The 15,860-nt window shown below is 44.6% G+C and overlaps 1 protein-coding gene across 2 annotated transcripts in view; it reads left to right on the top strand.

The window, feature by feature from the left end:
• Positions 1–15,860, top strand: part of wdhd1 (WD repeat and HMG-box DNA binding protein 1) — an 89,779-nt gene that overhangs the window by 11,307 nt on the left and 62,612 nt on the right. For both annotated transcript variants that reach the window (XM_063049169.1, XM_063049161.1), the window contains exons 2-4: positions 3,042–3,127; positions 10,163–10,274; positions 13,191–13,342. In XM_063049169.1, the coding sequence (XP_062905239.1) occupies positions 3,051–3,127; positions 10,163–10,274; positions 13,191–13,342 (341 nt within the window). In that variant the 5' untranslated portion in view covers positions 3,042–3,050. The remainder of the gene's footprint in view (positions 1–3,041; positions 3,128–10,162; positions 10,275–13,190; positions 13,343–15,860) is intronic.

Below are 15,860 nucleotides of genomic sequence, written 5' to 3'. Positions count from 1 at the left end.
TGTCTTCCACAGTCAGGACTGATGCAAATACTCATTTCGTTCATCTGCCATCTCCTTGTCCCCTGTTATTATTTCTCTGGCCTCATTTACTAGAGGTCCTATATCTACTCTTATCTCTCTTTTATTTTGAAATTTGAAAAAACGTTTTCTATCTACCATGATATTGTTTGCTAGCTTGCATTCATAGTTCATCTTTTCCCTCCTAATGATTATTTTAGTTGTTTTCTGTAGGTTTTTAAAATCTTCCCAATCCTCTATCTTCCTTCTAATTTTTGCTTGTTGTATGCTCTCTCTTTTGCTTTTACATTAGCTTTGACTTTCCTTGTCAGCCACAGTTGTACTATTTTGCCATTTGAGTATTTTTTGGTTTTGGAATACATCTATCTTGCACCTTCTTCATTTTTCTCAGAAACTCATGCCATTGCTGCTCTGCTGCCACCCCTGCCAGTATCTCCTTCCAATTTACTTTGGCCAACTCCTCTCTCGCACCTCTGTAATTTCCTTTACTCCACTGAAATACTGCTACATCAGACTTTACTTTCTCCCTATCAAATTTCAAGTTGAACTCAGTCATATTGTGATCACTGTCTCCTAGGGGTTGATTTACTTTAAGCTTCCTAATCACCTCCAGTTCATAACATAACACCCAAACCAGTATAGCTGATCCCCTAGTAGGCTCAACAACAAACTGCTCTGAAAACCATCTTGCAGGCATGCGACAAATGTGCTCTCCAGAGATCCATTACCAACCTGATCTTTCCAGTCTACCTGCATGTTAAAATCTCCCATAACTATCATAACGTTGCCCTTTTGGCACACCTTTTCTAGTTCCTGTTGTAATCTGTAGTCTACATCCCAGCTCCTGTTTGGAAGCCTGTATATAACTGCCATCAGGGTCCTTTTACCTTTAAAGTTTCTTAACTCAACCCACAAGGATTCAACATCTTCTGAACCTATGTCACATCTTTCCAAAGATTTGAGGCCATTTTTTACAAGCAGCGCCACTCCACCCCCTCTGCCTACCTTCCTATCCCTGATACAATGTATAACCTTGGACATTCAGCTCTCAACTACAACCATCCTTCAGCCACGATTCAATGATGGCCACAACATCATACCGACAATCTGTACAAGTGCAACAAGATCGTCCACCTTATTTCCTATACTCAGTGCATTGAAATATAACATTTTGAGTACTGTGTTTGCTACCCTTTTTGATTCTGCCTCTCTCATGCACTGATACTCTCCCTGCTGACTGCAATGTTGCCCTATCATCTGCCTGCCCTTCCTGAGAGTCTGATTGTATGCTCGCTTTGCTTTTTTTACCATCCATCCTATCCTGAATCCCTTCACTCCGGCTCCTATCCCCCTGCCAAATTAATTTAAACTCTCCCCAACAGCTCAAACAAGCCTGCCCATGAGAATATTCGTCCCCCTCTGGTTCAGATGCAACCTGTTCCTTTTGTCCAGGTTATACCTGCCCCCGGACAGGTCCCAGTGATCCAAGAACCTGAAGCTCTGCCCCCTGCACCAGCTTCTCAGCCGTGCATTTATCTGCCAGATCATCCTGTTTCTACCCTCAATGGTGCATTTCACAGGTAGCAATCCAGAAATTCCAAGCCTAGCGGTCCTGCTTCACAGCTTTCTACCTGGCTCTCTAAATTCTCTCTTCAGGACCTCATTGATTTTCCTTCCTCTGTCATTGGTACCAACATGTACCAAGACATCTGGCTGCTCTCCCTTGCGCTCCAAAATGCAATCCAAGACATCCTCAACCCTGGCAACTGGGAGGCATTATATCATCCAGGTGTCCCGTTCATGTCCGCAGAATCTCCTGTCTGTTCTTCTGACTGTTGTGTTCCCTATCACTACTGCTTCCTCCTCCTTCCTCTTTCCTTTCTGCACCACGGACTAACGCTCAGTGCCAGCAACCTGGTCTCTGTGGCATTCCCCTGGGAAATCATCCCCCACAACAGTATCCAAAACAGTTCACTCATTATTGAGGGGAATGACCACAGGGGTACTCTGTGCTAACTGCCTATTTGCCTTCCTATTTCTTTTACTGACAGTCACCTCTTGCAACGTAAAGGGTGACTACTTCCCTGTAACTCTGATGATCTCCTCACTATCCTGTACAAGCTGGTCTCTTGGTCATCTAGTTGCTGGTCCAGATCCCCGACACAGTCTTCAAGGAGCTGCAGCTGGATGCATCTCACGTAGATGTAGTTCCCTCCCTTCCAATCATCTCCACTCTGTCAATACAGTGATAGCAAGAGTCATGAGTTTTACGGCTCAGAAGCGGGTTCTTTAGTTCATTGCTTCCATGTTGATCCTCTTGCCCATGCACAGTAATCCCATTGCCTGCATTAGGACCACATCCTCAGCCCAGTTTAGCGCTGGGAAGGTCAGTTAGTTGGCACTTCATCAATTTCTAGAGGTGGGCACTTCAGAGGAGGTTATTAGGGCAGCACCAGATCAACATTGAGGGTAGCATAAAGGTTAATAGGCGTACTTATTTATTTAGCATCTGTCTCCTGCTTGAGCTAGACAATTAAGCTTTCACTGTGTGCACTTTTTTCTAATACCCCTATATATCAGTACAATTGGAACATAAATAGAGAATATAATTAGTTACTGCTCCATACTCTAAATTCTACTTCCTTCCAGTTATTGTATGAATTGTTGGTGGATGGCTTCCTTCAGACTAGATCAAGCTTGTGTCCTGCATTGTTTGCAATGGAATTAGTCACTCTGGGATGATATCTGTGATCCTAGGAATAACCTAGTGTGTTTTGAGGAAATTGCATGCAGATTAATATATTTGAATTTGTTTCATTTTCCAAAATGAAATGGTCAAGTGTCTTTTGGATTAAGTGTATTATACCTGCATCCTCCACAACAATCCACCAGACCACTCTGAAAATGTTGATTTCTCATTGTATGTAACAAGAATTGAGACTGGTTAGTTTCTATTTTTTTTCTATTGTACCTACAAAATCTGTGCCTTCACTTTGAATGTTATTTTTCCTTGGTTAAAACAGCAATTGAGGATGCCAGCTGAGAGAAAGCCAATGCGATATGCACACCCCGAGGGATACACTGGTGTTTGTTTTGATGAAACAGGAAGGTAAGGTCCCTTGATGTATCTAAATTTAATAGAGCACACCATAATTAAACTCTATATTAAAGTTTAACACTCTGTCAAAATACATTTTTACCTTGGGGAGTGACAAGTTAGGTCCTGAGACAATGTTTCCACTTAAGTTTGATGGGAGAGTGGAATCCAGAACTAGTTTCAGAATAAAGGGTCACCTATTTAAGACCAAGATAAGAAATTATTTCTCTCCTCACAGAATTGTAATCTTTTGGAATTTTCTATCCCAGAGAGATGCCAACCCTTTAAATAAATTGAAAGTTAAAATTTTTAGTCTGTGGGGGACTTGAAGATTATGGGCAACTGAAAATGGAAAATTGAGCCAAGGCCAAGATCAAATTGGCAATTTAGTCCACTTCCCCATCTAGCGCTATTTAATGGATTTTCATAGGTAGTTTAATCTCTGTGACATGATAAGAGCAGATGATCCAATTCATTTTCTAGTTAAGAGAGTAACTTAATAATTACCCTCCTTAGTTTTGAATTTCTTGATTAATGTAAAGGAACAGGGTGTGAGATAGGTGAGTATCTTGCCATAGAGCACAGAACAGTTCCTGAACTGTTCGTTATGGACAATATTTCCTTCTCTCATTATGTCATTCAGAGTTTTTTATTTGAGGCTGCAGCTTCTACTTAAAAAGTCTGTATTGTCGAAATGTCTAAACTTCCTGTCAAAGGAAAAGATATATGCCCTTTACAATGAGTTGCAGGGTGGGTTTACCACATTGATTTGAGGGATTGCAAAGCAAAATCTGCAGACATTAGAAATCTAAAATGAAAACAGAAAGGGCAATATTTGCCATATGTTGATCTCTACAGAGGCAAAACCCAAAGCAGATGGAGCAACTGCTTTACGGACATCCCCATACAGCCCACAAAAGAGTCCCTGAGCTTTGAGAGTCCTCTTATTTTATTTTTCTCATCTTCCATCTTGACATATTGAGCCTCAGGACTCAATTGAACTCAACATTTTCAGGTAATCAACCTTCCCAGAATGTTGAGAGCTTGCCTGTTCTGGTATGTGACCATAGAGCAGTGATATTAACTCAGTTAATTTCTTGCAACAGATGCTGCCTGATCTGCTGAATATTTACAGCATTTTCTTTCATTTTGGTTTTGAGCAACTGCTGTGGTTTGCCTCTCATAGTTGTAGCATCTCCTGTTGTTTTGGCTTTTTCCATGTGCCTGATGCATCTTCCGGAATTTATACTCTTCCAACCAGAACAACTGTGATCAACAGCAAAAGTAAGTGTGTTAGCTGTACAACCTTGGCCTCCACTGTAGAGCAGGTGTTCTCCACCTGCCTTCTCTGCGCTTACAGTTGTATTTGTCTTCTCACATCCAGTTCTGATAAAGGGTTGTCAGAAGTGTTAGTTATGTTTCTCTGCAGATGCTGCTTGACTTGCTGACTATCTCCAGCATTTTCTATTTTCATTTTTGATTCTGGGATGGCAGGTTTGTTATATGAGGGGACATTACGTAGACTCAGCTTTCCTATCTTGTTTACAAGAGTGAGAAATGATCTCAATAAAGCACACAAAAATTCTTTATAGCTCAAGATGTTAGTTTCCCCGATAGGGTTTCTAGAACGTGTGGTTACAATCTCAAGATAAGGGGTTGTGGCGACCCATTTTCTAGCACCCGTGAACCGGCTCATGAAACAGTGCGCGCAGGCAGAGGGCCGGCCCCAAAAAGGGCACCAGGCCATCTTCACCAGCAGGGGGAAAATTCCGCGCGCGGAAAGGGTCTCGGAATATGCATTCCCCACAGCAGTCCCGCCCCAGGGAGGGTGGGAACGGGAAGGCTTTAAAGCAGGCCGCGAAGTTTGAATAAATCTCTTTATCGCAACTCCAACTCACCGACTCCGTGTGGTTATTCTAGCGCTGTGTGTAGCACACCGCTACATTTGGTGACCCTGACAGCCCAAACGATATTTGGGCCAGAGATGACCGACGCCGCATCTGTTCACGCTGTTTCGTTACAACTGCCAAGCTTTTGGCTGCTGAGACTCCGTCTGTGGTTGGAACAGGCAGAAGCACAATTCCACATTCGGCAGATAACCTCGGAGTCCACTCGCTACTACTACGTGCTGAGCTCTCTCGACCAAGAGACTGCTGCACAAGTTGAGGAGTTTATACAGTCGCCCCCGGAGAACGGCAAACACACAGCATTCAAAGCCCTGCTCATAAGGACTTTTGGACTCTCACGGCGCGAACGAGCACCCCGATTACTGCACCTGGATGGTTTGGGAGACAGGCCGCCATCGGCATTAATGAACGAAATGCTGGCCCTGGCTGAAGGACACAAACCCTGCCTCATGTTTGAGCAGGCGTTCCTAGAGCAACTGCCCGAGGACATACGCCTGCTGCTGTCCAACACAGATTTCAGTGACCCCCGGGAGGTGGCGGCCTGAGCAGATGTGTTGTGGAATGCCAAGAAGGAGAGAGGGGCATCCGTCACACAGATCACCAAGCTGCGTGCCCAATGACAGACCAGACCAGGCCCGGCAGCAGAGCCCAATGAACAATGGTGCTTCTACCACCAGCGGTGGGGCACAGAGGCCCGCCGCTGTAGACCACCCTGCAATTTCCCGGGAAACGCCAAGGCCCAGCCGCCGCAGATCGCTACAGTGGCTGGCCATCAGGACAGCCTCCTGTACATCTGGGACAAGCAGTCGGGACGCCGATTTTTGGTCGACACCAGAGCGGAGATCAGCGTTTTGCCTCCAACGAATTAAGACACCCGCAACAGAGAACCTGGACCCACCCTGAGGGCTGCAAATGGCAGCACAATATGAACCTACGGCACCCGCACGGTGCGGCTACAGTTCAGCTCCAGCCGGTTCACGTGGGACTTCACACTGGCCGCCGTGGCCCAACCACTCCTGGGGGCGGATTTTCTGCGAGCCCACAACCTGCTGGTCGACCTGCAAGGGAAGCGACTAGTCCACGCCAAGACTTTTCAAACGTTCTCCCTGGGTGAAGCAAAGTTGCCAGCCCCACACCTGGACTCCATCACGCTGTCCAAAGATGAATTCACCAGGGTCCTGGCGGATTTTCCATCAGTACTGACACTGCAGTTCACGGCAGCCATGCCCAGACACGGAGTACAGCATCACATCCCGACCCAGGGACCACCCCTCCACGCCCGTGCTCGAAGGCTTCTCCCGGACAAGCTCCGACTGGCGAAGGAGGAGTTCAAGAAGATGGAGGAATTGGGGATCATACAACGGTCCGACAGCCCATGGGCCTCCCCCCTGCACATGGTGCCCAAGGCAACGGGGGGCTGGAGACCATGCGGTGACTACCGCAGACTGAACGAGGATACAACGCCAGACCGCTACCCTGTGCCGCACATTCAAGACTTTGCACCAAACCTACACGGCGCAAGGATCTTTTCCAAGGTAGACCTCGTCTGGGGATACCATCAAATCCCAGTACATCCGGACGACATCCCCAAAACAGCACTCGTCACCCCGTTTGGACTTTTCGAATTCCTCCAAATGCCGTTTGGTCTAAAGAATGCCGCACAGATGTTCCAGCAACCACTGGACGCGGTGGGACGCGACCTGGACTTTGCATTCATCTATTTGGACGACATCTTCATAGCCAGCAGTAGTCGTCAGGAGAATCCGTCCCACCTCCGCCAACTCTACTCCCGCCTGAGTGAATTCGGCCTTACAATCAACCCGGCCAAATGCCAGTTCGGACTCGACACCATCGAATTCCTGGGCCACAGGATTACCAAAGACGGGGCAACCCCTCTACCCGCCAAGGTAGACGCGGTCCGCCACTTCCCCCGACCCAACACAATCAAAGGTCTGCAGGAATTCGTGGGTATGGTGAATTTCTACCACCGTTTCCTCCCCTCAGCAGCCCGAACCATGCGCCCCCTGTTCACCCTGATGTCGGGTAAGGGCAAGGACATTACCTGGGACGAAGAGGCCGCAGCCGCTTTTGTTAAAACCAAAGAAGCCTTGGCAAATGCCGCGATGCTAGTGCATCCCATAACGGACGTTCCTACTGCCCTCACGGTGGACGCATCCAACACAGCAGTCGGTGGAGTGCTGGAACAACTCATCGAGGGTCGCTGGCAACCCCTGGCGTTCTTCAGCAAACACCTACGATCACCTGAACTCAAATACAGTGCTTTCGACCGGGAGCTATTGGCACTGTACCTGGCAATCCAGCATTTCAGGTACTTCTTAGAAGGTAGGCCCTTCACCGCGTTCACAGACCTCAAACCGTTTATCTTTGCGTTCATGAAGGTATCCGACCCCTGGTCGTCCTGCCAGCAGCGACATCTGTCCTACATCTCCGAGTACACGACGGACATCCGGCATATCTCGGGAAAGGACAACGTCATGGCGGACGCACTTTCCAGACCGACCATACAGGCCCTGTCCCAGGGGGTGGACTATGCAGCGCTGGCAGAGGCACAGCAGGCAGACGCTGAGATCCCCAGTTACAGGACTGCAGTCTCCGGTTTGCAGCTCCAAGACCTCCCCGTAGGTCCAGGTGAGAGGACCCCTACTATGTGATGTAGCTACTGGCCAACCCCGCCCCGTCGTCCCAGCAGCCTGGCGCCGGCGGGTTTTCAAATCCATTCACAACTTAGCGCACCCCTCCATCAGGACAACCGTCCGGCTGGTCGCCAACAGGTTCGTGTGGCATGGGCTTCATAAACGGATCAGTGAATGGGCCAAAACGTGCATGCAGTGCCAAACGGCCAAGGTGCAGCGGCACACCAAGGCTCCGCCGCAGCAGTTCGAACCCACCCACCGGAGGTTCGACCACATCCATGTGGATATCGTGGGGCCCCTGCCAGTGTCACGAGGAGCGCGGTACCTCCTAACTGTGATAGACCGGTTCACCAGATGGCCAGAGGCAGTCCCGCTCACCGACACCACCTCTGAATCCTGCGCCCGAGCACTGATCGCAACCTGGGTAGCCCGCTTTGGGGTACCGGCCCACATTACCTCCGACAGGGGCGCCCAGTTCACCTCCAGCCTGTGGTCAGCTATGGCCAACCTTTTAGGATCGCAGCTACACCACACAACTGCCTACCACCCACAGTCAAACGGACTAGTGGAGCATTTCCACCGTCGCCTGAAGTCGGCTCTCATGGCCCGCCTGGAAGGGCCTAACTGGGTGGACGAGCTTCCCTGGGTCCTGCTCGGAATCCGCACGGCGCCCAAGGAGATCTGCGCACCTCGTCGGCTGAGTTGGTGTACGGCGCACCCCTGGTAGTCCCAGGAGAGTTCATACCAGCCCCAAGGGGGCAAGAGGAAGAACCCACAGCAGTCCTGGACAGACTACAGGAGAGGCTCGGTAACCTGGCCTCCATACCCACTTCACAGCACGGACAGAGCCTGACCTGCGTACCCAAAGACCTGCAGAACTGTAAGTTTCTTTTTGTACGATGGGGCGAACACTGGGCACCGCTACAGCGGCCCTACGAGGGGCTGTTTAAGGTGATCAGGAACAATGGGTCCACATTTGTGCTGGACATTGGGGGGAGAGAGGAGGTTTTCACGGTGGACCGACTCAAACCGGCCCATGTGAACTTGGCGCAGCCGGTCCAGGCTCAGGCACCGTGGCGCAGGGCAGACCTCCCAAACAGAGGCCGATCCAGACTGTGGACATTGGGGGAGGTATCGCCGGTTCTGGAGGTGGGGGGTTATGTGGCGACTCATTTTCTAGCACCCACGAGCCGGCTCACGAAACAGCGCGCGCAGGCAGAGGGCCGGCCCCAAAAAGGGCGCCAGGCCATCTTCACCAGCAGGGAGAAAATCCCGCGCGCGGAAAGGGTCTGGGAATATGCATTCCCCACAATAGTCCCGCCCCAGGGAGGGCGGGAACAGGAAGGCTTTAAAGCAGGCCGCGAAGTTTGAATAAATCTCTTTATCGCAACTCCAACTCACCGACTCCGTGTGGTTACTCTAGCGCTGTGTGTAGCACACCGCTACAGGGTTAGCTATTAAGTTCTGAAATGAGAAGCAATTTCTTCACACAAGTGTTAGTGAATCTGGAAGGTAGAGATGCATTTGTTGAATATTTTCAAAATGAAAGGTACAAGTCTTTTAGATTTCAAGGGAATTGAGAGATGTTGGGTTTGTGCAGGAAAATGTTATCAAGTAAGATCTAAATTATGACATGCTGAATTGTAGAAAAAGCATGAGAGGCTGAACAGTGTACAGTCGTTCCTCAGTATCTGCGGGGGATTGGTTCCAGGACCCCCGTGGATATCAAGATCTGCAGATGCTCAAGTCTCTTATTTTAAATGGTGTAGTATTTGCATATAACCTACACACATCCTCCCGTATACTTTAAATCATCTCTAGATTACTTATAATACCTAATACTATGTAAATAGTTGTTAGACTGTATTGTTTAGGGAATAATGACAAGAAAAAAATGTCTTTACATGTTCAGTACAGGTGCACCTATCGTAGCTCTTCTGGGAACACTGATGCTGCCTCGGCATCAGCCGATACTGATTCTCCCGTGATCTTTAAGTTCTTGAGGCTGTCGCACTTTACATAGCTAGCCAGCCATCCCCTACTAGCCATAAACTCCTTCCTCCTGCTCACAACACAAGTAGCGAATGAACGAGACGCGAGGCAAACAATGCTCAAACAACGAGCGCTGGAGAGAGACTGAGGATCTGTGAAATGGTGGGAGGCTACAGCAGGGTATGCCTACACATCACGTCATTCATGTGGATTCAGCGTAGTGCTTGGCGCGTGGCAAATTCAAGTTTTGCTTTTTGGAACTTTCTGGAATTTTTTCTGAATATTTTCGATCCGCGGTTGGTTGAATCGGTGGATGCGGAACCTGCTGATACGGAGGGCTGGCTGTAGTTACAGTTATACTTTTAATGTTCTTGATCCTGGAATGGAGCTTGAAGCCATTCTGATCAAAAAGATGGCTTGGAATGATCAAAATGGTCAATAGACTAATCATCTTTTGAAGGTCCTGAATTAAACAAATCTTTTTGAATTTCCAGATATATTGTAACTGGAGGTAGTGATGGTGATGTAAGAATCTGGGAAAGTTTAGATGACGATGATCCCAAATCAATCAATGTTGGTGATAAAGTTTACTCACTTGCTCTCCGGGTATGTGATTCCTTTGCTTTCTAAAATTCCTGCTGTTATGAAATGCAAATGTCTTATTAAGTGTATGGTGTAATTTATGGCAAGACTTAATTATAAATTCAAACATATTAAGGGAATGATAATTAAATTTATAATATATTCATGAATATGGGGTTTGACAGGGAGAGAATATGCTGAGAATGTCAAGATTTTAAAATCTTTAAAGATTTTACATGCAGAGAAAATGTAAAATTTTGAATGTATTTTCATAATGACAGCTGCTAACTTTAGCTTAATTTATAAATGAATGCAGACATTGAAGGAGGAAGTTGTAAGATTCAATCCATAGTGGCTATGAAAATTATTTTCTTTTCCACATTAGTTAAAAAGGAGGTGCTTCACTTTCAATATATATTGTACTGAAATTTTTATTTAATGCCTTTATTCTGAAACTTCTCATGTTTACATCCTGTGCAATCCAATTCAATTCAAAATAGTTCAATGTTATTTCCGGTACAAAGTGTAAAGGAGAACAAAATAATTGCTACCCTGGATCTGATACAGCACAAAAAAAACACAATAAGATAAAGAACACAATAATAAAAAAGCAATGAATATTTAATTATATAAGGTAGTTTATATACATAGATTGTCTGTCCATAAAGTGACACTAGGCACAGGAGTGTCTGTATGCAAGGTGACTGATGGGAAATGATAAAGTAGTGGTAGTGGGGAGTGTGGAGGGACTGCTTGGGGAAAGTAACTGTTTTTGAGCCGGTAGTCCTGGTGTGGATGCTACGTAGCCTCCCTAATAGGAGTGGGACAAAACGTCCATGAGCAGGGTGGATGGCATCCTCCATGATATTACTGGCCCTTTTCTAGCACCTTTTTGGATCAGGAAGCAAAAGGAAAAAATCTGCAAATATTAACAAGAACTTTTCTTTTAGTATGCAATCAAGATCTGGCTTCTAATCCTGATTCACTTGAGGACTTCACTCTACTAATTTAGAATATAGAAAGACCAAGGTGCAGTGGACCTTGACCTGCTTCATATTGGGAATAATGTGGCAACTAGCAACTGATGATGTCTATATGAAGTGGTGGTCTCAATTTCTCCTTTTTAGTGCTATTAGTGTCGTCCATTCCCAATATCAGGAACATTTGGAAGTTAGGATGTCCAGAAAGTAGCACAATCTACTAAATTAATTTAAATAAATGCATATGATTGTTCATACTTCCAGTATGCCCATCCAATCATCTACTATCATCTTACTCTTATATTTACTTTGCCAGCCTTCCCCATGGACTTTAACCTTGGATTAGTTCCGTATGGGAGCTTGTTAAAGACTTAACTGAAATTCATGTAGATTACATCGCTCACACTGTCCTTAGTTACTCCTTTGGAATAAATTGGTGAAACAAGATTTAGCTTATTAAAACTGTTCTGTCTCAATTTGATTAATCCTTGCTTTTCTAATTGCACATAATTCTGTTCAGAATATTTTCCAATTAGTGACTATGGACTCACAGCTTCATTAATTACCTGGTTTATCCCTGCTGTCCTTCTTGAATAAAGGTACCATATTTGCTGACCTGGAATCACCTAGCACCTTGCCTGTGAGCTGTGAAGATCTAAAAATCTCTGTTAGAGCCCCAACAGTCTCTTTCTTTGCCTTCCAGAGCACCCTGGGATATATTTCATCCGACCCTCTTGATTTATCCTCCTCTGGGCCTGTTCAGACATCTAATACTTATTCCTTTCTAATGATAATTAGTTCTAGACATATACAGTACCCCTGTCAAAATTCCTCTGTACCCCACAAAAATATAGTGGGGGATTCATAGGTAGATAGGGAAGGGGCGGAATGAGTGGAGATGGAGGCTGATAAATGATGTATGGAAATAGGTAAAAAAATAAATATTTGGCAGATAAATCCGAGTGGAGCTGGGAGTTGATGGTTGATATGTGGAGCTACATAAGGGAGGGGGTAACAGGGAGATGGAACCAGGTGGAGGAGGGTGAAGTTATGGTAATAAGGGGAGGCAGGTGGGAGGAGGAATGGAAAAGATAAGTAAAGGGAGAGTAACTCAGGGCGGCCAGAAAATTCAATGTTCATACTTTTGGGCTATGGGCTATCAAAGTGGAAGTTAAGTGCTGTTCTTTTAGTTTGCATTTGGCTTCACCATGGCTGTAACAAAAAGGCTGAAGACAGACAAGTAAGTGTGGGAATAGGAAGTGGAGTTGAAATAACACTTAATCAGAAGCTTGAAATAGCAAAGCAGTTGCCTGTTCTGTGCCTAGTCTTGCCAAATCTCCTCAAACTCTTAATAGCTGTTAGCATGTCTTTTATGGCATGTAATCTTAGAGATTCTGCTCTTGAATATGTTATGTAGTTTCCTCAATTTATATTGCTGGACCTCTTTGCTTTTTTAAATCAAGTTGTTGAAGTCAATGTGACCATGACCTCTATTTGTTTTTTCTTCTCCTCTAGGGTTGTCCTATAATTTTTTACACCACCCAACAGTATTTTTTGGGTGAGCCGTTGACCAGCTAGAGAACAGATTGTTGACGAGCTGTGGCATCCTTGATGCATTTAACAGTAAAGCCGTATTGGCAGCAGTTAGCCCAGATGGCAGAAATCAGTTGCAACTGCAGCATTTGTACATTGTTTGGTTTCCACCTCTGATGCAATGGATTCTGTGACCACTGTTTTAAAATACCGTATGGCAAATATGAACTTGGTGTTGAAATGGAACAGAACATCACTTTGATGCAGATGATTTTTTCAGGAAGTAGCTGCCTTGAGAATCTCTATGGTCATATCTCAGGGTACTGCCATGTGGCATTTCATTTTCACTATAGAGAGATTTATGTTCATAGAAAATGGTTTGCATTTGAGATAATAATAATCTAATGAATAATTTTGTTTCTTCTAGAATGGAATGCTTGTTACCACTGTTTCTAACAACATTGTTCAAGTAAATTCATTCCCTGATGGTTCCCCAGATGGAATTTTAACTCGCTTCACTGCCGAAGCAAACCACGTTGTTTTCAATAACAATGCAACTACTGTTGCTGCTGGATCCAGGTAAGGTAATAATGGAGAAATGATCGTGATCTGGAGCCGACTTTCCATAAGACATGGGAGCAGAATTAGGCCACTCAACACATTGATTCTGCTCTGTCATTCCATCGTGGCTGACTTATGATCCCTCTCAACCTCATTTTCCTACCTTCTCCCCATAACCTTTGATGCTTGACTAATCAAGAACCTATCAAACTCTGCTTTAAATATACTCAGTATCTTGGCTTTCAGAGCAGTCTGTGGCAATGAATTACAGAGATTCACCACCCTCTGGTGAAAGACTTTTCTTCTTACCTCTGTTTCAAATGGACATACCTGTATATGGAGGCTGTGTGCTCTGGTCTTAGATTCACCCACTATATGCAACATACTCTCCACATCTAGGCCTTTAAATAGGTTTCAATGAGATCTCTTCTCATTCTTCTAAAATCAAGCAATTACAAGCCCAGAGCCATCAAATGCTCTTTAAACATTAACCCTTTCATTCCTGGAAGCATTCTCGTGCACCTCCTCTAGACCTTCTCCAATGCCAGCACATTTTTCTTAGACAAGGAGCCCAAAACAGCTCACTATATTCCAAGTGCAGTTGGACCACTGCCTTATAAAGGCTCAGCATCACATCCTTGTTCACATATTCTAGTCTTCTTCAAATGAATGCTAACATTGCATTTGCTTTCCTTGCCACCAACTCAGCTTGTAAGTTAACCTTTAGGGAATCCTGCACAAGGACTCCCAAGTTGCTTCGTACCTTTGATTTTTGAATTTTCTCCCCATTTAGAAAATAGTCTACACCTTTATTTCTTCTACCAAAGTGCATGAGCATACACTTCCCAACACTATATTCCATCTTCTGCTTCTTTGCCCATTCTGCCAAATTGTCCAAGTCCTTCTGCACACTCCCTGTTTCCTCAACACTATCTGCCCTTCCACCTATCTTTGTATCGTCTGCAAATTTGGCCACAAAACCATCAATCCTGTCATCCAAATCGTTGATATATAACACTGACCCTTGGGGAACAACACTAGTCACCTGCAGCCAACCAGAATAGGCCCCCTTTATTTCAACTCTTTGCCTCCTGCCGGTCAGCCAATCTTCTATCCATGCAAGCATCTTTCCTGTACTACCTTAAGCCCTTATCTTATTTATCAGCCTCATGTGCGGCACTTTGTCAAAGGCCTTCTGAAAATCCAAGTATACAACATCTTCTGACTCTTCTTTGGCTACCCTGCCTGTTATTTCCTCATTATATTGCAACAACTTTTCCCTAGTTGTTCTTGATTTTGGTGGAGAGTTCTTCAAAAATTTGAAATCAACTGCACAATTTCTGGAGGCAGCAGGAACAATTGCAGATGGCAGTCAATAACTATTATTGATTTTGTGAATTATTGTTAAGAATTATTGTTTATTATTTATGTTAATGAAGATTAGGATAAAGAGAAGGGTCAAAAAAAAGATTCTCCTAAAGGAATATTAGAATCCAATTTAAAAAAAAAACAAATACAATGATAATCTCTGGATTAGTACCTGAGTCATATGCAAATTGGCATTGAATCAGTAAGATCTGAGAGTTGAATATGTAGCTCAAAATGGGAGGGGAGAAATGGATTTCAATTCATGGGCCACTAGTCCTACCACTAAGGAAGCGGGGGATCTGTCCCTTTGAAATATGCTTTATTTAAATCTATCAAATAATGAAGCCTACAGGTAAGGCATTAAACTAAATCATGGAAGGAAATAAATTGGTCAAGGCATTTGATGGACAAAATGATAGTGCAGGAGGCAAAAAATATCTATAACTAGAGTTAGTCTGAAAAGGAAAGCAAATAAGAAAGGAGAATACCAGTTGGATTTATAAGAGGAAAAAGGTAAAAACTCACATTTGTTGCTATGTAAACTGAATGTATACAGCTTGAGTAACGAGATTGATAAACTGATGATATAATTCATATGTATGATCTAATTAGTATTGAGTATGTGATTATAGGGTGATGTATGGTTGAGATTTAAGTATTCCAGGATACTTAATTCTTAGAAAGGACAGGAGAAATGGAAAGGGAGGAGGGATAGCCTCGATGTAAGTGGAGAGAGGAGGAGGATCATAGCTTGGAAACGTTTTGTGTACTGCGGAGGAACATAAATGGGAAGAAAACATTAGTGTAAGTTATCTATAGGTGCCTAAAGAGTAATAACAAGGTAGGATGACTGTAATTAGGATAAAGTAATCAAGGGGGATTTTATTGGAGATTTTGAGGTTTTAAGTATGGTGTGTTTGGATCATAAAACAAAATAGATGGGAATGAGAAACGCTATCTCATTTGCCTGTATCCGTGTATGGTTTGAATGACAATTAAACTTGATTTGACTATTTGAATGCTTTGGCAATTGATTAATAGATAAGAGAGTAGAAATAGGTTATTTTCAGGTTGGGAGGGCATGACAAATGATTTGCAGCAAGGATCAGAGTTGGGCCCCATGCTATAATGATTCATGTCAATGATATTGATAGGGAGCCAAATTAAA

The sequence above is a fragment of the Mobula hypostoma genome, chromosome 1, assembly GCF_963921235.1.
Source record: "Mobula hypostoma chromosome 1, sMobHyp1.1, whole genome shotgun sequence".
NCBI classification, from domain to species: domain Eukaryota; kingdom Metazoa; phylum Chordata; class Chondrichthyes; order Myliobatiformes; family Myliobatidae; genus Mobula; species Mobula hypostoma.
This window is presented reverse-complemented; position numbering and strand designations above follow the sequence as displayed.